The sequence below is a fragment of the Nipponia nippon genome, unplaced genomic scaffold (genome assembly GCF_047370975.1).
Source record: "Nipponia nippon isolate SJK-2023a ecotype South Korea unplaced genomic scaffold, ASM4737097v1 scaffold_9, whole genome shotgun sequence".
In the NCBI taxonomy this organism is placed as follows: Eukaryota; Metazoa; Chordata; class Aves; order Pelecaniformes; family Threskiornithidae; genus Nipponia; species Nipponia nippon.
Genome location: NW_028262413.1, coordinates 30,017,596 through 30,043,797, shown reverse-complemented (window position 1 = coordinate 30,043,797; position 26,202 = coordinate 30,017,596). Strand labels below are relative to the sequence as shown.

Below are 26,202 nucleotides of genomic sequence, written 5' to 3'. Positions count from 1 at the left end.
ATTCTATTAGAAGATAAATTCTTGTGGAAGAAGATATGTAAAAATCGGAAAAATTATAGCAGTCTTTTTTTTTTTTTGAAGTGACAATGAAATTACCTAGTAGGCATTGCTTGGCTATCTTGAAATTTCTGTCTCTCACCTGAGTGTAGCTTGTGGTAGCTGCCTCTTTTTCCCTTTTAACCACTAAAGCATTCTGATCATGACAAAATATTTGCTCTACAGGGGACCCAGTTGACACTGATTACACTGCTGTGGGGTGTGCAATTACAACCATCTCTTCCAACCTCACTGAGATGTCTAAAGGTGTGAAACTGCTTGCTGCTCTCATGGATGATGAAGTTGGAAGTGGAGAAGACCTCCTGAAAGCTGCTCGAACATTGGCTAGTGCTGTCTCAGACTTGTTGAAGGCTGTGCAACCTACTTCAGGAGAGGTGATTAGATGGAAACTTCTCAGGTTCCCTCTTTGAAGTGCATGGCTTTGGCTTTTTTGAGACCTTAGCTTCTAAGTCTCACCTGCTCAGTGCCACATGTCTCCTGTGCAAGTAGTTCTTTTGACTGCCTTCATCTGTCTCTGTCTTTATGCTTTTAAGTCTTGCACCTTGATATTAGAATGTTCTGTGTTATATGCAGAAGTTAACTGATTTGTGTAATAAGTAGTTAATTTATCTGGTTACTGTATTCTCTTTTAGAAACAAATTTCAAACAGTACTATGACTTAATTTAATAGGAAGTGGAGAGATATTAATTCAGGATTTTTTTCTTGACTATCTTTGTTTACTTTTACACACAAAATGAGAATTTAATCCCTCTGTTGTAGTTTTCCAGAAATAAGAGTAGTACTGACCAGAATAGACTATTTTGATTAGTTTGTTATGAGTTGGAGCCTGCAGCCAGTTTGCCTTAGATCTCTTCGGGTATTTTTGTTTTGAAGAACATGAAATCTGATGTTTCAGATCAGTTGGCATATTCATTGTCAATCTTTAATTATCCTTGGAGTTATTACAACAATGTCTATTCAAGTTCTTCAAAATTCTTTACACATTCTCTGGGAGCACTTCAGATTAAGCCCCTGAAATATGGATATCCAGTTGTGCATGTGGAAAAGTAAAGATTTTTCCAAAGTATTTCTGTTGTGTAAGGCGTTTTTTTAAGCCATATTGATTGCACGCTAATGCAGAAGTTCCTTGAGGAAATCTAAAATTCAAGTAAAGCTTGTTTTCTTTGAATTAATGTATTTCATGATTATATTTTTCCAGCCTCGACAGACAGTTTTGACTGCAGCTGGAAGCATTGGGCAAGCAAGCGGGGAGCTACTGAGACAAATTGGAGAGAATGAAACAGATGAAAGATTCCAGGTAATGAGGGGGTTGCTTGTCACTGTCAGAACTGTGCAGCTTTCTAATGAGGAGGCTACTGCATAAAACCAGGCTTCCCAAAGTGCAGTTAGGATATGCTAGATTTGATGTTTCTCAATGCTAATTGAGGTTAATCCATTATGAAATTGTTTTTAATTACACAATCACAGAGTGCTGATTTCATAGGAACCCCTACTTCATTCTGTGTATCATACAGATGCTTTCTTGCTTCTTGGAGAGCTGTTTGCACTGTACTCTCCTCAGTGTTTAAAATGCGTGGCTCATGCTATTTGCATGCTGGTCAGACTCTTGCTTTTCAAATTATACTCTGCTTTGTACTTTCACCACTGTGTTCATCACTGACTTCTTTTATGGTGACTTTCAGTACCTCCATGTTGCACAGATAATATCCTTTATAGCTTTCTTGTAGGATGTGGAACTGTCATTCCATTTTACAGATGGAAAATTTGGCATGGAAGTCCAGAGATCTGCTAATTTGAGATACCCTATGACCTGTTGATCCCTAAAATTCTTGACATTGTGTCACACTTGGTATGTTTGAATCACAGTTCCCATTTGCTTCAGTTGCAGCAGAGTGCAAGTTACATCGCGCAGTGCCAAGTCAGACACAGAAAATAAGGACCGGCAAACAACTTATTTTTAAAAACTGCCTACCTTCACTAAGTACACTGTGTCAGATGCAAGATTATAATTGATTTTTCCAGGGGGACATGCGTAGTCTTAATCAACTGTTCTGAATGCCATAGGGATTTTGTGGGAAACAGTGTATTAAAACTTGCACATGCACACAGACAACTTCAGTCCTTGCTCTTCCTTGTGTTTCACTGTCTTTGCAAGCTAATGACCTATTATGCCATGTATTTATGAAGAATGAATGAGTGTTTATTAATAAATAACGAGTATTTCTTCTCAGTAAATATAGTGGGTTTTCACATAAGTGTTTGATCTGTCTCTGTGTGTGCATGTAAACCAAAAGTTTACACAACCTTTTGGTAAACTGAGTAGAAGAAAATTATTGTATTACAAACATAATTTCTTTAAGATGATCAGTATTATCCATTATCAAATCACAGTGCCTATATGACTTAATAACAATGTTAGCTATTACCAGTTTAAAACCATTTTTCTTAAATGCTCTGTTAAAAACATGTCTGGATTTTTTCACTCAATGCCAAGAACAGGTTTGTACCAGAACCAAGGGGAAGTAATTTACAGCAACAGATAGACCTCTGGAGTGCACTGTATGCAAGATGTCTGCTAATATAACTTAGAGGCCATTTTAAACACTTGATCCACTAGTAAATCTGTCTGCAAATTTCATCAGAGTTCTCATTTGTATTCTTAGTTCAGTATGTGTTGCAACCCTCTCTTTCTTGGGTAAGAGAAAGAACCTAAACATTCCTATAAGTGCTATGGAGTGTTGGAGAAGTTGGGTAAGGAGAGGGATGGTTTATCATGCCTTCATATCCTAAAAACAAAATGAAAACTAGTGTTCTTAATTTTTGAAATCCAAGGTTTTCTTTCTGCTTTGAAGTTAAAATTATGCATAAGTGTATCTGTAGTATCTTTTTACAGGAAAGCCAGGTCATTTTAACAGTACAGGCATTAAGAAGACTCCATCCCACTGAAAAAATGAAGTATATGGAATGTAGCATTTTTAGTGGGGAAATGGAAAGAAATTTTCTGAACTTTTTCATTGCAGGAATTAACACGACTGTGTTTTAATTTCACAGTTTCAGAGTTAACTAAATTATTTCTGTATGAGAAAAAAATGTTCTGGAATTCAGACCTGTTTTGAGTTATATTTTGGAGCAGTAATTTATAGGGCTATATTTATGTCATGGACAAGGAAATATTGTGGTTGGAAATGGCATTTTCAAAAACAGAGTGGCAGTTGTCATTACTCTTAAGCACAATTAAGTACTTGAATTTAGTATTAACTCAAGTACTGTCTGTCCTCAGCAGTTTGCTCCTTGAGGTTGTTATCCTTATTGCAGATATTTATCACATGTTTAGTGGTGAACTCCAGATGATTTTGTACTAAGAGTGTATTCTCAGGAAATGAAGATAAGCACATTGCAATTTGGGACACAGATTTGTTCTTATGGACTCTGAGTCAATTCAAAATTTGACAGTGCATACTCGTTCAGTCCAGTAACTTGATAATGTAAATAGAGAAATGGTTGTACTGAGAACAGAAGACTGTCAAGTTTTCTGAGTAATAGCCGTGTTTGCTGCTTTACATGAAATGAAATGTTTAAGTTTCCACACAGGAGAACTTCTTACCTTCAGGAGACTTGATCTTAATATAAACAAACTATATACTTGTTTGTTCGTAAGACTGAGTTTTCCTTTTATTTTACCAGGATGTTTTGATGAGTCTGGCCAAAGCTGTTGCAAACGCTGCTGCCATGTTAGTGCTGAAGGCCAAGAATGTAGCACAGGTCGCTGAGGATACAGTCCTGCAGAACAGGGTCATTGCTGCTGCTACACAGTGTGCACTCTCTACTTCCCAGCTTGTGGCTTGTGCGAAGGTGAGGCTAGCAGTGTTTGTGAGGTGGCAAGGCATTGTTTCAAGTGTGTGCTTCTCTGTATTTCCAACAGTCTCAGGCAATATACTGTGTTAATATCATATCTCTAGATTTATGCAATATCAAAGTTGTTGATTAATAAATTGTCACCCATAACAGTGGCAATCAGGAGCCCAGAGGCTGTGAGGTGTTGCTGTAATCTCCAGACAAGGTTCCACAGATAACAGAGCCCATCTGATGAATTACTAATATCGATAAAATAAAAAAGCAAAAAATATTAGTTCAAGAAGCACAGCTTGCCTGGGAGACTATGTAAGTTTTCTAATAAAGCCTAGAATTAGGATGGGTTCACCTCATCTAAAGCTAAATAACTAAAAGTTGGTATTCTTGCTGAAAATAAAATCAAGTTGGTGATCATTGATTTTAAATATATTTGCACTAATTTACAATAGCCCAGTCATTTTAATAGATCCGTTGCTTTTGGCCAAGTACTGATTTTCAGTCTAAACAAATTACAAAGGAGTTGAAATCAGACCTCAAATTCTGAAGTCTGCAACTGGAGCATTACATCTTCTGCAGCCTTTTTTGTCTTAAAAATAAATAAATAAAATACTTATTTAATTTTAAAAATTAAACAGTTCGCATTTCCTACTTGGATGCTGCTTTTGAAGTCTGCAGTGTCATCTTTTGCAAGGAAATGGGTATTCAACTATTGTGAAACATCCAGAAAGCTTCTGTTAAAATTAATAGCCAATATTAGGTATTTAATTTTCAATATTTTCTACTCTATTTCTCTGGCTGCAAGGGCTTTTTGTAATGCATATATATGAATTTTCATTATTTAGACTTGATGTTCTTACTGCCTGTGAATTTCTTCAATATGGCATAAGACACCTAGTGGCATCCTGTTTTCCTCATTAGATATGCACAGTTTTCCCCATTGCTAAAAGCTGTCTGGATATGTCTGAACAAAATAGGGGGGGGTTGTTTCTAATCTGTAGATGACAGGGTAAATTACTTGTCTTGTGGCTTCGGAAGTAGAACATTGTTTGGCTTGTGTCAAGCACTACTTTTATTTAAACAAACAAACAAAAGTCTGGTATAAGAAGGCTTTACAAGACCAAGTCCAATTAAGATTCCATTTTACTTGGAATCCCAGGGTACAGAGGTCTGCCAGTGGACATAGTTACTCTGGAGGAGTTTGGCCCATGCCTGCCCTCCAGAGCCACTGTCCAGTGTTTTCTCAGTTCAGTAGCTGCTGAAGAAGCATGAAACAAGGTGGGGACCTCCATTCTCAGAATCTAAGTTGAGATTAAATTAATGGTATGCAGAGCCCAGATTCCTAATCTAGATGTCTGAAGCTACTTATCTAAGTACCCACTTTCAGGGTTTTCTGTCTAGGAAAAACAGATAAGTTAAAGATTAAAAATGTAGTAGTGGTTTCACTTGTTAGGAAATCAGCAAATAAGCCTTTTTCTGAGTGCTTTGTGTCCTTTCCCCATGCAGGTTGTGAGTCCCACCATCAGCTCTCCAGTGTGTCAGGAACAGCTGATCGAGGCAGGGAAACTGGTAGACCGTTCGGTGGAGAACTGTGTGAGGGCCTGCCAGGCTGCCACAGATGACGCTGAGTTACTGAAGCAGGTCAGTGCAGCTGCCAGCATTGTCAGCCAAGCCCTGAATGACCTCTTGCAGCATGTCCGCCAGTTTGCGAGCAGAGGAGAGCCCATTGGACGTTATGACCAGGCTACGGATACCATCATGTGTGTCACAGAGAGTATTTTCAGTTCAATGGGAGATGCTGGTAAGTTTCTCTAATGGACAGTAGCTTTCCATGATTTAGAGATGTGCACATTTCAAATAATGCAAGTAAAAAACTTTCTCTGAAATGTACTGTGCTTCTAGGCTAGTGCTGTCGTGATAGGTAGTCATGCAACCCGTAATATTAAATCAGCAAAATGCACGTAGCTGTGTGCTAGATAGAATGAATATTCTATGAAAACAATCAATATCATGCTAAAGGATCATTATAGTATTTTGTCTGTTTTCTACCACTGCTTCACTTCACAGAATTGTATAGCAATTTCTCATCTCCAAATACGAAGACAGGTACCTGAGTGAATAATTCCCAGTGACTGATTTTTATTATGCTTAGATTTTGTTACAGATTTTGAAACTTATTTGTGCTTTTTCCTAAGGCATTTCTAAAATGTGCAGCTTCTAGAACCAACCAAAACTTGAGATGCTTAACATTTAACTAATCCAATATGAATTTTTAGTAAAGAACCAGTAAATTACTTAGAATGGTGAAATTTCAATAGTTATAAATGTTATGAAGTAGAACACAATGAAGGGGCAGTATCAACTTGAAATCAAGACAAATCATAGAAAGTTTAAAATGGGATCAGTTTTTAAAAGCAGTTATGGTGAATAGTATGGTTTTGGTCTCTTCTTTCGTGTTACATAAACACAAGGCCAGGAAAGTAAACACAAGGCCAGGAAAGTAAATATTTCAGTCACAGCTGTATTCACATTCCAGATGATATGAACAAACTGATCTTTCCTTGTAGAGTCATCTTAGTTGTTATATTTAAGAGGTAAAACTTTCAGACGATTCTCTTTTTAAGGAACTGTCATTTCAGCTGTGCAGCACTCTTCTAGAGGAACATGTGCAGGGAACTAATTAGTGAAATTCTCAGTATATTTGGACCCTAGAATCTTCTTTATGAGAAATCTGAGTGATGAAGTTTTTTAAAAGATGCACAGGAATATTTGCTAAACCACTCTTAGTCTTCCAATTGAAAGCTGAGGAAAAAGTTTTCTAATGCTCTGTAGCTATCCTAAGGAATTTAATTACTGTAGATGTGCACAAGAAAGCATGTCAAGTTTTATGTTTAGCTGCCACTTATCATTCGGCTTCTGTACAGAAGGATGCAGTAAAAGAGATGATCTCGGATAGCATTTATTTTCTCTTCACAGTCAAATATCTTGTTGTGCAATACTTAGTTTTCAGTAGAAGGCATTCAGCTTCCATTCGGTGTTTCCGACTTACCATTGCACTCCTGCAGTCACAATTTTAACAGCAAAGAGGCTCTGGCTTGTGACTGCTGTATTATTGCCCAAGCATGTTATTCTTTCTGTTTGATTTACTGGCTTAATACTGCAAGAAAGGGCGTTTAAAGGGATTTTTTCAGGTGGAATATTTGGACTGGGAGCTGAGTTAGCCATTACTGGTAAAAATTTTAATTGCAGAATTGCATACTGAGAAATAGTTGATAAAAGCTAGAAAACTTGAATTTTTTTGCCTATGTCCAACCAAAGGAGCCTGGCAAGAAGGCAGTTAATTCTGAATCCCCAAGTCACCTTCATCACATGAGAAAAATGCTGCTTTGGTTTTCTTCAGCATGATTTTTTAAGAGCATTTGAAAATAATTAGGCCTTAGACCCAAACACATCTTACTTGGTTTGATGACCTAAGGAAAGCCAAAGGCTTTATGGGTTCAAGTCTATTATGAAGGAGTTCATGTGTGTGTTTCAGTGACCAAATGAATTTGCTCTAGAAAGGGTATGTATCCACTTCAGAAGCATTGCTGTTTCATCTCTGTGCTTCACCATGACCAGAACATGACTCCGGTGTCTTAAATATACACCTTATTTTTGGCCAAAACCACCTAATTGGTGCTGAGTCTCTTTTGACAGAGTTCTTACCTCTGTCTGATATAAAGTAAATTAATTCCCCAAAAGAACTTTCCCAAAAGAAGAATAGGTGAAAGATGAGTAATTTTTATTAAAGGGGTGAAATCTTGACTGTAATTTGAAAGCAAAATTACTAGCCTTCACTGAGCCAAGAGTTTCCCGAAACTGTATATTCAAAATTACCTTCAAGTATTGATTTTGGGGTGTTGTCTTGCTATCTAGAATGCAAATACTACCTTTTTTCTTAATCTCCGCTGTAGCAGTTTCCTTCATTTATGTTGCAATCCAAGGTTTTGTTTATGAAGGTTCTAAGTTATGAACTACTTGTGTATCATTTTCAAGTCAAAAGAATAATTCAGCAAATGTAACTTTATTTTCATCTTGTTGAGATGACTTCTGAAACCAAAACTGAAATGCAGAGAGAAGGAAAGTAAAAATATAATTGTATACCACAGGTGAAATGGTACGGCAGGCCAGGGTACTGGCTCAAGCCACTTCTGATCTTGTCAATGCCATGAGGTCAGATGCCGAAGCAGAAATCGACATGGACAACTCGAAGAAGCTTCTAGCTGCTGCAAAGCTCCTGGCAGATTCTACAGCCCGCATGGTTGAAGCTGCAAAGGTACCAGGAAAATGAGCTGTCAACTTAAAATTGTATGGCTATACACAAAGAAGAGATGGTATGTGGGCTATTATAGATGGGATCTGGCTGATAGTAGAGACGGTTTTTCTTACCCTGTAAATGTCCTGCATTTAATGACTTACCCTGGGTACATTCAGAAAAACAATTTATTAGTTACCTGGGTTTTTTTGTTTTAAAAACCCTTTGTGCACTGCTCTGCTCACCTGTGTGCAGGGTGGTCGTGACTCAAGCCATCTAGGGCAGTTACTACCAGCCATAACCACTGTGATGAAAAGTCTCGTACCAGTCTAGCAATACAAATGGAACAACAAACCCATAGCAATCTCTTATAAAAGCTGTTAACAAAGCAGCTCTGCCTCTGTTTGTCTTAGGAAGAGTTTCCTCCACCTGGGGAATCTTGCCTGTGTTGTTCCCCTTCAGCCCCTTCTCACAAAAGAGGCAAATATCTAACCTTTTCTTTCCATTCTGTGCTAGAAACCTATTTAAATCCACTAGGGAGGAATATGTTCTTTGAATTGTTTCCCAGATCCTGCACTGAAATGATTTTTACAGATCAGGGACAGCCGTTCTGCTAGGGCTCTAGAAGGCCCATATGCCTGGCCACAGAGTGTATCCTTGACGTTCCAGTACTTTCTCAGCCTTCAAATGGAGAAAACCTACTATGTTAAGTCTCCAGGTCTGGACTGCAGTTACTGAAAGGCACATTGAATTGAGAATTTTAAAAACTATTTTTTTCAAAACCTACATTCATATAATCAAACTACATTATTACAGATCATAGTGGAAGCAGTTTAAAAAGGCTTTATTCCCAGGCACCTAAAGTAGTTTATGAAGCAAATGTTCAACTCCCTTCCTCAAAGTACCTAACATACACAGTAACAACCTTGCACTAGCAATAAATTTTCCACTTCAAAGTCTTGTAACGTTTTAATGTTGTTCTAACTTTGGTTAAGATAATGTAAGGAAAATAAAGGCTGATGTAGCAGACACTGTCTGGAACTAAAGCCTTGATATTCATCTACGTTTTCTCCAGGAACTTTTACTGAGGCCCATGTTTTCTGCTCTGAAATTTTGTGCAGGGAGCTGCAGCCAATCCTGAAAATGAGGATCAACAGCAGCGTCTGAGAGAAGCAGCAGAGGGTCTGCGGGTTGCTACAAATGCTGCTGCACAGAATGCCATCAAGAAGAAAATTGTCAACAGATTAGAGGTTGGAAACTAGATACTGTTGAATTTTCGGTTTACTCTGTTTTCATAATTAGTATCTGTAGATAATTTCAAGCAAGTAGAAATGCTTATTTCAGGAAAAGTGCTAAGCATAGGATGATAGCACTGTAAGCTTGGTTCCAGAGTACAAGGCTTGGAATTGGAGATACCAGCATATGATACCATAATCCTCAAAACTGAGCAACTTGTATCACTGATGTAGTAAGCTGGTGTAAGAATTTGACTCAGAAGGCATTTGATGGTGGCTTAGTCATAAAATTAAAACAGATGAGGTTTCAAACAGCTGAGCTGAAACTACTTCATTACTGTTTTAATTTATCTGTATGATCTGTCACTTACACACAATATCTTTTGGTGGTTTTGCTAGAATATCTGCCAGAGTTTCGTGTAAATTTCCGTACAAAGATATGTTGAATTGCACCAATCCAATTAAACTGTTAAATTATTCAGAGAATCAAAGAAGCAGAAACAAAAGTGAAAAGAGATATCATAGCTGGTAGCACAGCCAAGGGGGAGAAAGGCAATTCACTGTGCACTAAGGATAAAATATCTCTTAAGTTTGTCTTGTAGACAAGGTTTGATCTTCCCATTCTCAGCTAAAATATAGAAAAGACAGATTAAAAAAAGAAGCCTTTCGTAGTTCCTAGTTTCTAACTGTGGTTTTACAGTAGTCTGATTCAAGTGCAATGAGATTAGACAAACAAGGAGATCTAAGCAGGTAATCATGTTCCAGAAGTGCATTTAAATTACTGTATCTGGCTGGAACAAAAAATCAGGAGTATTTCAGGAAATAAAAGCTGATGTCTCCATTTTCTAACTGCATGCAAGAAAGCTTTATAGAAAGGACATTTGTTGTTTTGCTGTTATAACAGATACTGCCTTACAAAGGAGTGAAATGTGTAACGATGAGAATGAACTTCATTCTTGGTTGTATTTAGTGGGCCAATTAAAGGGAAGTATTGTACAACATGTTGGAATACCTTGGATAAATTGTTGAATTTTTAATTTTGTGATCAGGAGACATTGATAATAAGACTCCTAGATATTTGAAGAGGTCTTCTCAGTGCTGTTAGACTCAGTAATACCAGTATTTTGTGCCTCTGCATCATTGTAGTATCTTTGCTTTTGCCATAGAACAATCTCAGTAGAAGCTGGCTCTCGAGTCCTTGGTCAGAGGTGTTAATGTGTCAGTGTGAAGCACTATATGTACTTTGCCTGTTTTCTCTGGCCTTCTTTGTAAGGAGCTAATTGATTAGACCATTTCTGCTCTTTGTAATTGACTTCTTTTGGTCATATTGCAGCCTAAGCTATGGAAGGAGTAAAAGCTTAGAATCCTTCTAGTTCCACCTTTTTCTTTATTGGCAAGTTAGAGATGGATAACAATGTTCAGCTCATTTTCATCTTCAGAGAAGAGTAATCCTGAGTTTCCTTAAGGCAAATCAAATTAATAAAGGGATATAATGTATTAATCTGTCAAAGATGTTACTGTCAAAGTTACCTATAATATGAATTACTCAGACTTTTAGCACTGATTTAATTCTGTTTCTTTTTCTCTAAAGATTGCGGCTAAACAAGCTGCAGCTGCTGCTACTCAGACTATTGCAGCTTCTCAGAATGCAGCTGTTTCAAATAAGAACACAGCAGCCCACCAGCAACTTGTGCAGAGCTGTAAGGTAAACATATCACAACCCACTGACAAATAAGTCTGCTTTATGGGGAACTGAAGATCGCCTTCTATAATAATACTGTTGCAACATCAAAAGAAGATTTAAAAAAACCAAAAAAAACCACAAACAAAACCAACACCACATACATTCATCTGTATGGATTCTGGAGAACCTTCATTTACTGTATTATCCATGGTTTCCAGGCATTACTGTATGGAGAGCTTTGAAAAGCTGAGCTACTGTAAGTGCGGTACTTGCCTGTTACAAATACCCCTGCAAACACCTTACTAGAAAGGATGGACAGGCTTATTATATACCTCAGCATGTATCTGTTCAGTAACAACCAATTCACCTGAAGCAAGTGCTTTAAGTAAAAGTTTTGCTGCAAAACAGTCAGCACTACTGTATATGCAGAGCTATACTAGAAGCACTGTGTGGAGGGGTCCAGTTGCTCAGAAATTTGTACACTGCCAAGAAGTCTTGCCCATGCGTTCAGCACACGAGTGTGCTCTTCAGCAGATGAGTAGCTGTATGATCATCAAAACAGGCTGTTGAATGATACATGCAGAGAAATGGGTCTGAGGGCTGCTGTGGAATAAAGGTAACTTGAATTTTCCACAATGAAGGATGGAGTAGCAATAGTGATTTATACTATAGTGGAGTGAAATCCTTATTTAATGTATGGGTTATATAATTGGTTATATAACTAACAACACTCATCCTGCTATTCTGCTGTTCAGCCTACAAGCAGCTGGGGCCTTAAATGTCACTGTAAAAAATAAGTTATAGACCTTACTATGGGGTTAACATGATTCCTAGCTTGAAGTTAAAGCTGCCGAGACCACATATTTCAAGGTATGCCTGAAGTCAAGCACATTTTTATAGTTCCAAGCTAGAATTCAGAGCCTGGTGAGAAGCTGTTCTCTTTTGTGTTTAAGCTACATTTGGCAGCTTAATTTCTAGTTCTGACTAATGTTGCTTCAGGGTTTTTAAAGAAACTGCATTTAAACAAAAAATTGAAAAAGACAATAGACTGCAAAAGGGTTTTCTTCTGCATGGAAGAGCAGTTATGTGGGGAATGAGAACAAAACCATTAAAGAAGGCATCGTTAAATCATTAACATTCAGCAATTATTTGTTGTCATGGTGGTATTCCTAAGAAATGTTGGAATTAAATAAGGTAGCTCAAGTACATCTCAAGATTGTGTTGTAGGCACCTGCTATTTCAGTATGAATTAAAAAAAAAGCTGAATCACTGTATTGTTTGCAGTTCATTCTAATTTGATCTTGATGATGATTTATTAGATAACAGAGAAGATATGATACCTACTTTTTAATTTAAAAAAAAAAAAAAATTAGTATTGCATTGCTGAAGTAAGTGTTATTGTGAAATGGATGGACAAGGAGCATGAATCTGGGCGGTCCAGGAATAAAGTTTTAGCAATACACACTTCAGAATGCTCCAGCTGTACTATAAAGTTTGTATTGTTAGAAGTCAAGGAAAAGTAGGCTGAGGTGCTTGTGTGTAAAAGACAATGTTACTCTGAAAGCAAGACATTCTGTTGAAAAATCTGTCATCTCCACTGCTGGCATTTGAACATGCAGAGGAAGTAATTCAAAATACTTTGTGCACATAATTTTGCAGAGAAATCTTAGATTGTCTTGTAGGATCTTTAAACTAATGAGTAGCTTGAATAAAGATTTCTTAAGTAAAAGTAGAATGTCTCTGCAAAAGCCTATCGTGTATTAATTCAGTTCCGTGGAATACTAAACAAATTCTGTGAAGGCACAAGAGTATTGTACCTGTGAATACTACAGGTTGTCTTTAAGGCAAGTGGGGAGAGGGCTTGCTTTAGTGTCAGAGGGTTCAGAGTTTTGATTATCTACTAAAAGCTTCTCTCTTTGTTTATTATAGAATGTTGCAGACCACATTCCTCAGTTGGTGCAGGGTGTAAGAGGAAGTCAAGCTCAGGCAGAAGACCTCAGTGCCCAGCTTGCTCTAATAAATTCCAGCCAGAACTTCCTTCAGGTGAAGTGAATCAATCACTGCAGTAGATTCCATCAGAGCAAAAAGCATTTTTTAGTGCTGTATGTTTTTATTTGTGATAAATAAGCAGTAAACTGTTAAGAACCATGTAAAGAAGTTCATCACTGACTGTGTGAGCCATAGCTAAGGAGAATTTAGTTTCTCGGGTCAGATGGCTGAAGTATATTGAATCTGTGGAGAGTGAAAGCTGCCAAAATTGAGGATAAAATTAACAAGACAACTGAAGTGTATGGCGAAGAAAAATTCATTGCTGTGGGACTTGCCTTCTGGGAAAGAGTTTAAATAACAAAAAGGAGAGAATTCAGCATCTTTCTAAGCAGAGATCTGAATGTGTGAGATGCTGTTGTCACCTTTGTTAGTGAAAGTAAAGTTAGCGTTGCAGCAACAGGCTCCAGAGTTCTTCACAAATAAAAGGGAATATTACCGTGGTTTTTTAGATACTAGCCTGCATATGTAATGGATCTTCATTGAAGTTTTGAACAAACCACAAGATTTGACTCTGTGCTTCTTCCAAAGCACCTTTAAAAAAAAAAAAATTAAAAAACTGAGCATTGATAACAAAACTACTGGGTTTATGGTTGATATTACAAGAAACAAACAGAAGAAACCAATTCTCTGTGTAATGACGTGATCATTACTTGGCACCAGTTAGTCCTGCATTAAATATAGAATGGAAATTAATCCATTCATTGGTTGCTGTTAGCAGTTTCTTTATGGTCCTATGTAGCAGAGGTATTGCAAACAATGCTCTTTCTCTGTTTGAGTATTTTGCTATATGATACCCTCGTGAGTCATTAAAATGATTCGTCTCCCCTCTGGCTGTATGTGTGATGGTGAGAATCAGCAAAGTATTTTAATGGTATTAGCAGCAAACCCTGTGAAGAGTCATTGCTTGAATTACAGTTTTCAATTCATAGAATTTTGGCAGAGTTTACTATTTAGAAACATTGAGACAAATTTGCCATCTGTGCCACCCGGACTTGCTCATACCACATGGATGCTGAATGGCAAAACTGCACATTTAAATATTTTTAAAGTAGTCTACATGAGTACTCAAATGCCTCAGGCAGACATTGATACCAATATCATTGTAGTAGTCCTTGTACTAGTAAAGCCCAAATGAATCCTGCTGCAGAGGACACTGCAATGTGGAATTATGACATGGTGCAGCACATGAATAAAAGGCTGGGATCTAGAAGATGTATGGTTAAAGAGCAGGGAAGTGCATGAAATGGTCATTACAGAAGATCTAGAGACGTCATGAGTGTGTGAATGGAGGAAGCAGTTTGTTTATTGAACCTTAAGCCCTCTTTAAAGAGAATAAGCTAGTAAAATCAATTGTGTTCACTGCTCTTCGAACAGCCTGGAAGTAAAATGGTGGCATCTGCCAAAGCTGCGGTCCCCACTGTGACTGATCAAGCAGCAGCAATGCAACTAAGTCAGTGTGCGAAGAATCTTGCTACCAGCTTAGCTGAGCTACGAACCGCCTCCCAGAAGGTAGGCAAATGCTAGTCTTGATCAGCTAAAGCAAGATGGCTTGGATGGTGGTCACAGGCTTGCTCCTGTTTGGCCCACTGTGTCTCCCCCAAGGGAATGGCTCATGCTCAGTGTTGCTTTTTGTGCGGTTTGCTCAGACTCCTAGGTGGCTTCTGTGTCATAATAGAAAGGGGAGGGAGAAGCAGCAAGAAAACTGAAAAATTTGTGCTACACTTTCCATACCAGAAAGACAGGAGAAGGGTATACACAGAGCAGCATATCAAAGCTCTGAGCTGCTGTTACATTTGAAGGAGAGCAGGGAAAGGGGACCGTATCTCATGCACCTGCCAAGCTGGGGAGAACCCAGATACGGCACTGCTGTGGTCAATGTTGTGATTGTGAACTGGAGCTATCATCGCTAAAATTCAGGGATGCAGAGGCTGTTTCACGCATGGATTTCTAAACTATGTATGGGTTTAAAAAACAAAAGTATCAGTGGAAAGTGTGCTCTTTTTTTGTGTGTACACTGAGGCCCAAAACCAGGATTGTAGCATATCGGTGGCTACACCTGAGCTAACATTAACATTTCCAGGTTGGGTACTGATGTAGGGTTCCGTGTGACTTTAATCACAATGCATAGTTAGGCTGTTTGTCAAAGGTGAAGTCCAGACTGCAGCAGTTATTTTCTCAGTACCTGGTCTGCCTAGTGTGAAGGTATGTGTACACAAGCTAAGTGCATCTCACTCCCCTGATGGCTCTTAACAGTCTGTTATTCTATTCACAAGCTAAGAATATTGTGCAGGAGTTTGGAGTCCATGATGTGTAACACTTAAAGTGCCCACAATGGCCTCTAAAGTCATGAGAGCAATAATTTGGGAGGGGGAGATTATATATTTAAACATTTATTATTTCTGATACTGGCTTACAGTGGCTAACAGTGATATTAATCTGATTTCTGAATAGGCTCATGAAGCGTGTGGCCCAATGGAAATCGATTCTGCTTTGAATACAGTCCAGACACTCAAAAATGAACTGCAAGATGCGAAGATGGCAGCTGTGGATGGACAGTTAAAACCTCTCCCAGGAGAAACTGTAATTGAGGAAGGATGTTCTTCATTTAAAAACAAACAAAGTTAGCTGTTAAAAATTTTAAGTATTGGAGGCAAAACAAGTCATGAGGCTCTGGGTAATGATGACACTGATAGGATTTTGCACTAATTCTCTTAAAAACATTATATATTCCTGCTACACCAGAAGCATGTTCTGTAGCAGAATTACTCTTAGGATTGTAGAGCCTCCTTCTCTATTGTACAATTTACAATTTAGTAGCAGTAATGTTTCAGTCTTTTTTTTGTCAAAAAGATTTTCTTTCAATAGTGACAAAGATGAGAACTCAATAGTTCTAAGACTACCAGTGCTGGTAGGCTTAGAAAGTGAAATGTTTTATTTGGAAAAAAAACCCAACCTTCTCCTCAGATGGAGGTATTGATTTCCATTGCTAATTATAAAATAGTTTTGTTGTTCATATTATCTAATATGTTAATTTATTTCACCCTGGACAGGGAAAACACGCTAATCAGGTTTCAGAGAAACTGTGTGTGTGTTCGGTAGCTGAAGTAAAAGCCTGGGTTTTGTGGAATAAGGAATTTTTAAATACTGTTTAAAAAACAAGTGTGTTTTAGTTGAGCTTAAACAAAGAATTTTGTCCTTTTGCATTTTTTCACAGCTTGAGAAATGCGCTCAGGACCTGGGAAGTACATCCAAAGCGGTTGGTTCATCAATGGCCCAGTTGTTAACTTGTGCTGCTCAAGGCAACGAGCACTACACAGGTAGCGTTTTATTCATAATGTCTCTGCGAAACCTCAAGAATACTTGATAGAAGGTTTTCTTATCACAGACTACTTAAATCAAGGAATTGCTCACTTCTCTTTTTTTCTTTTTTTTTTTTTAATGCTGATAGTGAATTTTGTGGCAAGTTACTAGGAATTGCTAGAGTAAATAGTGTGCTTCATAAAAGAATAGTGTTGCAATCTGTTGTGTGTCTTTATATAATCAGAATAGATTGAGACATCGGTTGTTTTTGTAAATACATGCCACAACTTCTGTGAAGGACAGAACTAAGATGTAATGCAATTTAAAGGTCAGTGCCACTGGAAATGTTGCTATGTCCTTTCAGAAGGTTAAAAGGGTCTTTGGATATTTTTTGAAGCACAGGATGCAAACATACTTGGGGTAGCTTGGTGGTGTTTAAAACTGCATCTCTTACTAGATGTTACTAGTTTACATGTATAATGCAGCTAGTCTCTCTAACTCATTGATCACCTTTTCATAGTTTGAGTTAAAGCCAACAGGGAATGTGGGCACACAGATTCTGCAATTTGTTTTTCTACCTGTACTTTTAGGAACCAAAACCACCTTAAGGAAAATGCTCCTTGCAGGGGCGGGAAAAAGGTTTACTCTTAGATGGTAAAATATTCTGTCTGCTTATTTCTGTAAGAAATGAAAGCTGTTGATGCAAATGCTACTGTAGGACTTTTTTTAAATATTACTGATAAAATGCATTATGGCAAATACCACTTCATTGGATATAATTGCATCAGGGCTACATAACTTAGTTGCTTTCATTTGAAGCAGATATAATTGCATTAAGATGGCTCATGTTTCTATCACAATTATGCAGAAGTTAGCACTGGGTATCTGGCGAAGGAATACAGATACTTGCAGCTGATATCGAATAATTGAATAATTGAATCTAGTAGCTCACTTAACATCAAGCTATAAGAGCTATTTGGTTGGGAAATCCTACAAAGCAATGAGTTCCTTTCTATCTCACACTGCCCTGTTATGGAAAAACTGTTGTGTGCTCAAGCAAGCACTGAGTGTGTGCAGGTATTATGACATTCTACAGCTTCTCTATGATAAAAATTCTTTACAGCTTATATTCACTATTTAATAATTCCCTCTTGTCTGCAACTGTCACAGTAAGTTTCTTTTCACTTTGTACTGAAAGTCATTGTAGAGGATGAAAGCAGCACCAAATTGAAAGCGAAACAATCAGACCTTTTTATTTTGTGGTGCTCTGATAAATTAAGTCAAGCTTAAAAGATGGTTACTGGTACTTTAAATAAAGGAAGTAAAACGTGTGGGTATTTTTCCTGAAATTTTCTTTAAATTAATAATGTAGAAAGCTCTCTGTGGTTTGTCAAATAGAAAGGTTGGAACTGTAATGTAGGCAGTACTGTTTCTCTGCCTAGCTTGGCTTTATTTTGAGATATAATATCACTTGCTTTTCATTATCTTCTAAATTTTCTGTGTTTAGAAATGTTCAGTTTATCAGAAGAGGAAATGTTAAAAGGCACTGGTGTTAAAATGCTAACATGGCCACTTCGTGGGTTGTATTTGGTTGTGATGTCCCAGCTTTCTAAATATTTCCAATAGGGGTATTAGAACATTCTAGTTATTTTTAATGCCTAAATATGAATAACCAAGAGGCCTTGTGGTACAAATATAAACCTTTCCTACAGCTTTCTTTTGGTAGGAATAGCATGATTTTAAGGTTATCGCTCAAAATATACTACCTATATTAATTGCATTGTGTTGTTGACTAGACTATATGCTAATTAAGGTCTTTTAGGAGACTATTTTATATTGGTTTTCATTAAGGGCTGAATTAAATTTCAAAAATAGAAGAATGGGACCATTATTCATACAGTTGTACACCTTAGTGCTAGAGCTGATGAATGTCCTATATGTTGACCAGACAGATCACAGAAGTTAATTTCATTACATCCTCTCTGTGACTTCATTCAGTTATTTTTTATGTGCTTGTGTTCACAGTGATCTTAGGTTATAGCAAGTTGTGTCATCTCTAATGGTCCCTTCTAATTTTTTTAATTGCTTGAACTTTAAACTATTACTGTTTTTATTCTCAAAAAAATCCAAAGTTGCATTTTCAGTAAGCGGCAGAGACCCTATGGCTCTGAAATCATGTACACCACTCTTGCACACAATCACTTTCCCCTATAGCTTGGAGTATGAGTTTTTCCTCTTTGCTAGGTTTTAGATTTTCTTCTTTTTCAGTGCTTTACTAAGATTTAGTCACTGATGTAGAGCTGTGCCTGGAACGTGGTCTTTGGGGTATAATATTTACTTTATGGCTTCACTACAGGCATTTCTCTAGGCAAATGATGCTGTGTATTTTAAATGTGTTCATGTTTGAAGATTTTCTTTTAAACTGCATTTGCAATGGGATCATTACCTGCAAATTCATCTGTCATAAAATACAAAGATTGTCTTCAAGGATACTAATCAAATCCTTGATGAAATCTGAACATAGGAGTTGCTGCCAGAGAAACTGCTCAGGCTTTGAAGACTTTGGCTCAGGCAGCGCGAGGGGTTGCAGCATCTACTACAGACCCTGTGGCAGCACATGCAATGTTGGATTCAGCAAGGGATGTCATGGAAGGCTCTGCTATGCTTATTCAGGAGGCAAAGCAGGCCCTGGCTGCACCAGGGGATGCAGACAGTCAGCAGAGATTAGCCCAGGTAAGTTGTGACTTGAGCAGCTACATAAATTATCAAACACCCAATGAAACACAGCATTAAATAATGAGAGAGAACAACAGAAAATAAGGCTGCAAGGAATGTCAGCTTTCTAGTCCTTCCAGCAACTCTCAGATAGTAACATCGTGCTTATGTTAAACAATGCAGATGGTGCAAAGTATGGCGTTTTAGTCATCTTCTAGAAAAATAAACTTATACAAAGATGGAGTTAAGTGCTTTTACCCACAACATATTTGAGCAGGCTGCTTGACTGCAAAAATGAAACAACTGTTAAACTGATCACTGTCAAATGAAGGATCTGTATTCATGTTATATTCAAAAAGTGAATGCGCATTTTCTACATATGTGGCACCACTGCCTTTGAAGACTTTAAGGAGTAGCGAGTTCTTTTTTTACTGGTTTGAAACGTTCTATAATTGGTCTGTATTTTAAATAATGTCTTATGGGGAGCCATTTGTTCTAATCAGGACGTTGTCTCAAAAAAGTAGCATGCAAAGGATTTCTGTGATTAGTATATGGTTAACTTCAGGGGCATTCCCTTATCTGTAGTGCTGCAGCCTTTATCCCAGGTGCCAGGAGCAGTTGTAGAACTGCCCTGCCAACACTGTCCTGTCAAATGGGTGAGCATAAATAATGCCAACTGCTACACTACAGGTGAGCAAATCAAGAAAGTCACAAGCCTCAAAAAATGGTCTTGGAGTCGGAATGTAGGAATTGTTGGCTATAGAATGTGCCTCCTATTAGGTAAATGATCACTTAAGCTTTTCTCGGTGTGGATGTGTTTACTTATGTGTTGTAGGTGGCAAAAGCAGTGTCTCACTCCTTGAATAACTGCGTGAATTGTCTTCCTGGACAAAAGGATGTGGATGTGGCCTTGAAGAGTATTGGGGAATCTAGCAAGAAGCTCCTTGTTGATTCGGTGAGATGTCTTTTAGCACAGAAATAAGTTTCAGAGAACTGAAAAGCAGATCTGGGTTCCCCGTTGTCAAATTATTATGTAGTAAATGTGCCCTAAGTGTACTCCAAGTAAGTTTTGTTTAAGAGTATGCATCTTTACGTGTTGTTACTTTGGCTGAAATGCTGTTCTTCTAGTTTATGGGAAAGGTAAAATGTATCTGTGGCTTATGAAGGCAGTATTAAAGTTGTTCTCATAGATAACCATGTGGTTTTTTTTTGAAAATGCCAACTGTGACAACATTTTGAAGAATATGAAAATTTGAAAATTATAATCCATCTCCCAGCTAGAAGTCATCCGTTCAGTTTAAGGAGCATTGTGGTCAGTCAAAAAATGTTTGGTGCGTATATGGTCATTTTGTGCAAGGAGAAGAATTGTTATATTTCTGTTTAACTGCGTCCATGTCAAAAAAACCCCTTTGTGCACTGGTAATTTGCCAGAAGGTCATATGATTTGAACAACTTTTTTTTACACCTACCAGTGATCCTGCTACCCTGAAGGAGGAAATGTATTTTGATATGTTTGTGCAATGCCTTTTGGTGAAACCAGGTTAGGAGTTTACAGTCATTGTGAAGAGCTGCCAATACTGGTGTGGTTTTCTGGAAAGCTTGTTTGTGGAAGTGAATAGTGACTTGGAGACTAAAATTCTCCAACTTTTGCCACTGAGTTCATCACTTTAAATTTTGTAGTTGAACCATAAAATAGCTATCATCATCTCTGTCCCTTGAAAGGCTTACATACTTGTCTGTCCCCTGAAAGAAACAGTGGGACTAATGTCCTTGTATAGATTTCTGATTGATAGCTATCCCATAGTTGGACTATTCTGCATTCAGAACTAAATCACTAGCAGTCCAGTTGCAGTACTCCATTCTAGCTTGTATGTGAAGCTCACAACTGTATTGCATGTAGTGTTCTTGAATTGTGTGGAACTTTCCAGTTGTGAAGGGCTGGTGTGACGTGATAGACAATAAAATATGGCACTTGGTCTCTTACAGCTACCTCCAAGTTCTAAGTCATTTCAAGAAGCTCAGAGTGAACTGAACCAGGCAGCAGCAGACCTGAATCAGTCAGCAGGAGAAGTCGTCCATGCTACACGGGGCCAAAGTGGGGAACTGGCTGCAGCCTCTGGAAAATTCAGCGATGATTTTGATGAATTCCTTGATGCTGGTATTGAAATGGCTGGCCAAGCACAAGTAAGGTTTTTATCTTGCTAATTGGGGTCAAGGGTTATCTTCGGCATAGTATCTTGCAGTGCGGTATCTTGGTTATCTTGTAGCACAGTACAATAAGCTAGCGTGAGCCTATCCAAATATGACAGCTGATGTTTGTTATGAAGCAGTCATCCATAACTGGTTATCCAGAGTGAATTCAACTCAGCATTTGCGTTTTATGCAGGATACTGGTAATTGTTCCTGTGCCCAGTCAGAAATATGACTTCATACTGTCTAGTTTGGGCTCCTAACTTATTTGAGCTGTATATCTGAAGGTACAAAGGTGTTCTGAACCTCTCAGAGCTTATGGAAAGGGTTTGCTTCTGTTTTGGCAGAACTACCATGAAGCATAATTTATGTGAACACTGTCCAAAATTTAGCACCTTTCTTTGCTAATTTTCAAATGCTTTAAGTAGAGGGAGAAAAAGATGCATTTCAAATCCAGACTTCATATTGCTCTATGGTGAGTGCTGGTGTTGACCTGCTACAGAGTGGAGCAAGCATTTGAAGAGGGCTGGCTAAAATGCCATCGATCTGACAGCAAGCACTTGGACTTCTGTTTAGTGATTTAAAATCTGGCAGAGTTCTATTCTGATGAACTTGGTAACAGTCAGGAATGTTGTCACGCATTACCTAGCTTATTCCTGGTAGTCTAGGTACTCATCCGAAGTTGAAGAGATCTCCTTCATTTTATCTTACTGGGTTTAGGTGTACTGAATTACACTAATTGGTCATTTGGAGATGATTTAACTTAACAAATGTCAGCATATAAAAAAGGATGATGTACCAGGAGAGCTAGGAGGACTTGCAGAAAAAAGAATCTGCAGGCTGTTTTGCCCTAGTTAGCAGGAGGAACTTGCAAACCTAAGAAATGATTGCTGAAAGAAAACTAGCCAGAAAGTCTTCAGTGTGCCAGTCCTTTGAAGTCATTTATGAAGTGTCTCTGTAGAGCAGATGGTTTGTAGATAGACCTGAGTAGAGAGATCCGACAATGACTGCTGATTATTCTCCATCAAAACTTAATCATTCAGGTTCCAGATCCATGAAGTGAGTTAGGCACCAAATATCAGCTGATTCTCTGAAACTGTGCAGAAGTTAGGTACCTGACTGTCTTTTTAGCCATAGGCCTCATTGGCTTTTAGAATGTTTTGTTTGGGGCAATTCAATGAAGACAAAGGTAGAAATGATACTGCAAACAGCTACTTGAAAAGAGAATTCCAGCCCTTGTGGCCTTTGCCAATTTGCTTATCCTGCTGACATAGGGGATGATAACCATCTTAGTTATTAATGGATGATCTTTCAAAAGAGAATGCTTTCTGTCTGTTCTGGTTAATTGGCCTGAACAGAAGCAACGCCAGGTATTTTGGATGGGCAGAAAAATGGGGGGGTAGGGAGGAAGCAGAATGTAAATATAGAGTACAGGCTATTCACATCAGCTGAGTACTATGCAACCTCTTTACATAAAACCCTGAACAGACTGTTAGAAGGAACAGATTCACTTCTGTTAATCATTGACAGAAGAATTTAGTCACAGCTATTTGCTGTGATAATGCAGTACTTTCCTGTAGTTGTATGTATATGCAGGTTTTCCTTTTCAAGCAATGGCTTAAAATAAGTAATAAAACATCCAAGTCAGAATGTTTACTGAAGTAGGCTTATAGAAACTTATTTTCTTGGGATAGAGGACTTTCTGGAGGGATCTTTCTGTGTGAGTAATCCCAGTTAGATGCTAGAGAGCCTGTGGGTTACACAGAGGATGCTAGAATACAGACAGTGTACACTGAATAATGTGGATCAGTTGTGCCAGGCAGAGATGCATGAGAGTCTTGACAACAAAAGCATTGTTCAACAAGTAGTAAAGTTTCTCCCTTGCTCATTTGTGAATACTGCCGTTGTTAGAAACCAAGCTATTTGTTATATGGGTTTCTTTTTCTGTTACGTAAGTGAAGCTAGAGGCACCTGTCCCGGTGAACAGAGGCTTTGGTCCATGTGCTTCTCCGGACTATGGTCCCCTGCATGTCACTGGTTTCAGGTGGATAAACAAACTGGGTTTCCAAATGTGGTTTTAGCACACTCTCTTTATTGCAAACTCTGCACTTAATGTTATGCTGCTGTGGCTTTTCAGACTAAAGAGGACCAGATTCAAGTAATAGGTAACCTCAAGAGCATCTCTATGGCTTCCAGCAAGCTGTTACTAGCTGCCAAGTCTCTGTCTGTTGATCCTGGAGCTCCTAATGCCAAGAACCTCTTAGCAGCAGCAGCAAGGTAAGGATGTGTTGAATGCTTTAGGTTTTCCTAAGATATTTGCTTTTCTCTGTGATATTTACAATGTCTTTGTATATTATTCTGCTATTGACAGTTAACTGAGTGGTTGGAACCTGCAGTTCTATTTAAATGAAAGCTGGCCGGAGGAAAACTGCTTATTTTGTAGTAGTTCCTTAACTGGCATAACTTGTTACCTTTCGTGGAAATAAGAACCAACAATTGCAGAGTTGGCCTGGTTTTTGAAAGGGACTAGTGTGTGTTACCTACTTTTTTTTACCACCTGTGTTCTGACAAGGCAGTAGCTAACAGTAAGCCTCTCAATCCCTAACAAAGAAAAGAAACTGAATAGTGCTCTTCTATAGAATGTGCTTAAAAGTCATGTTGTGACTACCTATCACTAACAGTGTGTATATGTGTATGATCAAAAACACTTGAAGGGGTTAGATGCTATGTTTATTTGGTGGAAGATACCCTTACTTTAACGATTCTGTCAGCCATGCCCTGAATTTCATCTTGTGGACCCTATTTCTCAGTCAAGGTGTTCACCGTTCATGTGAAAAATAACACCACATTTCAGTGTTTGACTCGATAATTGCCTCTCCTGCACTTTGTCAAATCCTTTTCACGATTTTTTTTTCCAAATTAACTTTTTATTCAATTCTCTAAGTTTGTAAACGGAATGTTCAAATATCAAACTGGAAGGGAACTGCTGAAGGACAGATAGACATCACACCTAGAAATGTCAACATTAAATCAGATGAATGTCTGAGATTGTGTGGATGTGACTTATTGTCTTCCAAAACGTTTACACCCACAAAGATTAGCCTAGAGAGGAAGTAAGTTAAGACTGTTACTTCTTGGGGATAATGTAGTTTATGTTTGTCCTGGACCTTTGAATCATCCCTTTCTAATAGCAATAACTTTTTTTTTTTAATAAATCCACTCCTTTAATAAAGGACTTCTTAAAGAAGTTATGCTACTTTACTTTGTCATATTTGTTTAAAAAAAAAAAAAAAAAAATCTGACATCCATCTTGTCTCCCCAGAAATAAATAGCTTCTAGGAAAATTGTAGGTAAGGAAAGGCACACTGCTTAAAAGTGAAGGAGTTGCATGAGCTTTTGTTGTTGCCACAGCATCAGACTGCTACAGATTTCTGCTTTAGGCTTGGAGCATTCCTGTTTGGAGCATAGAGGAAGGTAGTGTCCCCAGTGAAGCCCAGTTAGTTTTTAGGTCCTGCCAGGCTGGTATTTCCTCTGTAGAAGCATGTAATAAAAAAAGGGAGGCAAGCCATGCAGAGCCTTTAGATGTTCTATTTTGCCATGCTGTTAGCGTGTGTATGTGTGTCTGCATGCATAAGACTTTACATAGACATCAGATAACCATGAAAAGTAAATACTGTATCAATTCTCAGTTTGTGTTTACGACGCTAGGGAGACCCTTCTCAAATCTTCTGTGGCTGCTTGTGACAAGTTTGCCAGAGCTCTGTTCTTTCCCTGCTATGGTATGGTCAGGGTCAAGTATTTTTACTTTCTCTTTTCTCATGAAAATGAAAAAAGAGGCACAGCTTCCTTTGCTTTCTGTTTATAAGATGGCTTATCTTCTCATTTTTCTCTCATCTTCTACGGGACTGTGATTAATCTTCTTGTATTTTCTTTCCTTTCTTTCCCTTTTGTTCCAGCTATAATAGACGCTCCAGCTTTTTCAGTAGCTTTGGCCTCCTTGTGGAGGCATTTTTCTTGACTTCCTCTGACAGTCTCATAGGACTGCAACAGTGACTGAGTTCCCTGCAGGATCTAAGTATTTATATGCTGTATTTGATGAAAACAAATGTGGCTTTTAGAGTCCTAGCAGTCCTCTTCCACTCTGGGGCTCATGTTTGAGGGGCCACCTTCCTGGTTCTACTGCTTCTAAATAGTTTTAAAAGTAATGCTTGTACATTGGGTGTATTCCTGGATACAGGTACCTGGTGTGTAGTAATGATATTCATGAGACCGCATTGGATCCTCTACAAAGCTGACAGTTCTAGTCTATTATCAGGTTCGGCGTTTTTTCTTTAATCACGGATATTCTCTGAGTCAACATGCATTGTCTCTCTAGATTAAAAACAACAGTGGGCAAGATATTTTTGCATGAAGCTTCTCTGGGAGTGAACAGAACCTTCCATTTTTGCCATCTATTCATATGTCTGTGTGCAATGACATTTTTTGGATGCATAGAAGTCACTGATGTTCAGGCAGTTGAGAATCCATCATTTGTATTGATGTTAGGTTGGTAAAGCCATGCATGTTATTTTTCAGAGACAGATAATAATTGTAAAAATATTTTTATATACACACATACATTGACTCAGAGAATACCAATGATTAGTTAAAGAAAAAAATCCAGACTTGATAACAGACTATATAAGTACATAGCAGGACTACGTGTGTATAATACAGTATGCTGGACAGGCCACAAGACATATATATGTAACAGTCCTAAAAGGCAGAGGAAGTCGGGAGAAATGGCTCCACAAAGACACCAAAGTTACTGAAAAAGCTAGGAGTCTCA

The 26,202-nt window shown here is 38.1% G+C and overlaps 1 protein-coding gene across 11 annotated transcripts in view; it reads left to right on the top strand.

Annotated features, from left to right (window-relative positions):
* The window catches only part of TLN2 (talin 2), a 218,182-nt gene that overhangs the window by 117,284 nt on the left and 74,696 nt on the right, over window positions 1-26,202 (top strand). For all 11 annotated transcript variants that reach the window (XR_015701295.1, XR_015701294.1, XM_087743609.1 and 8 more), the window contains 15 exons: window positions 223-431; window positions 1,257-1,355; window positions 3,743-3,910; window positions 5,414-5,708; window positions 8,056-8,222; window positions 9,323-9,451; window positions 11,028-11,141; window positions 13,050-13,163; window positions 14,544-14,678; window positions 15,621-15,749; window positions 16,384-16,486; window positions 18,994-19,202; window positions 20,020-20,139; window positions 21,171-21,368; window positions 23,512-23,651. Coding sequence is in view for 9 of the 11 variants with exons in the window: in XM_087743609.1 (XP_087599735.1) it covers window positions 223-431; window positions 1,257-1,355; window positions 3,743-3,910; window positions 5,414-5,708; window positions 8,056-8,222; window positions 9,323-9,451; window positions 11,028-11,141; window positions 13,050-13,163; window positions 14,544-14,678; window positions 15,621-15,749; window positions 16,384-16,486; window positions 18,994-19,202; window positions 20,020-20,139; window positions 21,171-21,368; window positions 23,512-23,651 (2,329 nt within the window). In the remaining 2 variants the exon portion in view is untranslated. The remainder of the gene's footprint in view (window positions 1-222; window positions 432-1,256; window positions 1,356-3,742; window positions 3,911-5,413; window positions 5,709-8,055; window positions 8,223-9,322; window positions 9,452-11,027; window positions 11,142-13,049; window positions 13,164-14,543; window positions 14,679-15,620; window positions 15,750-16,383; window positions 16,487-18,993; window positions 19,203-20,019; window positions 20,140-21,170; window positions 21,369-23,511; window positions 23,652-26,202) is intronic.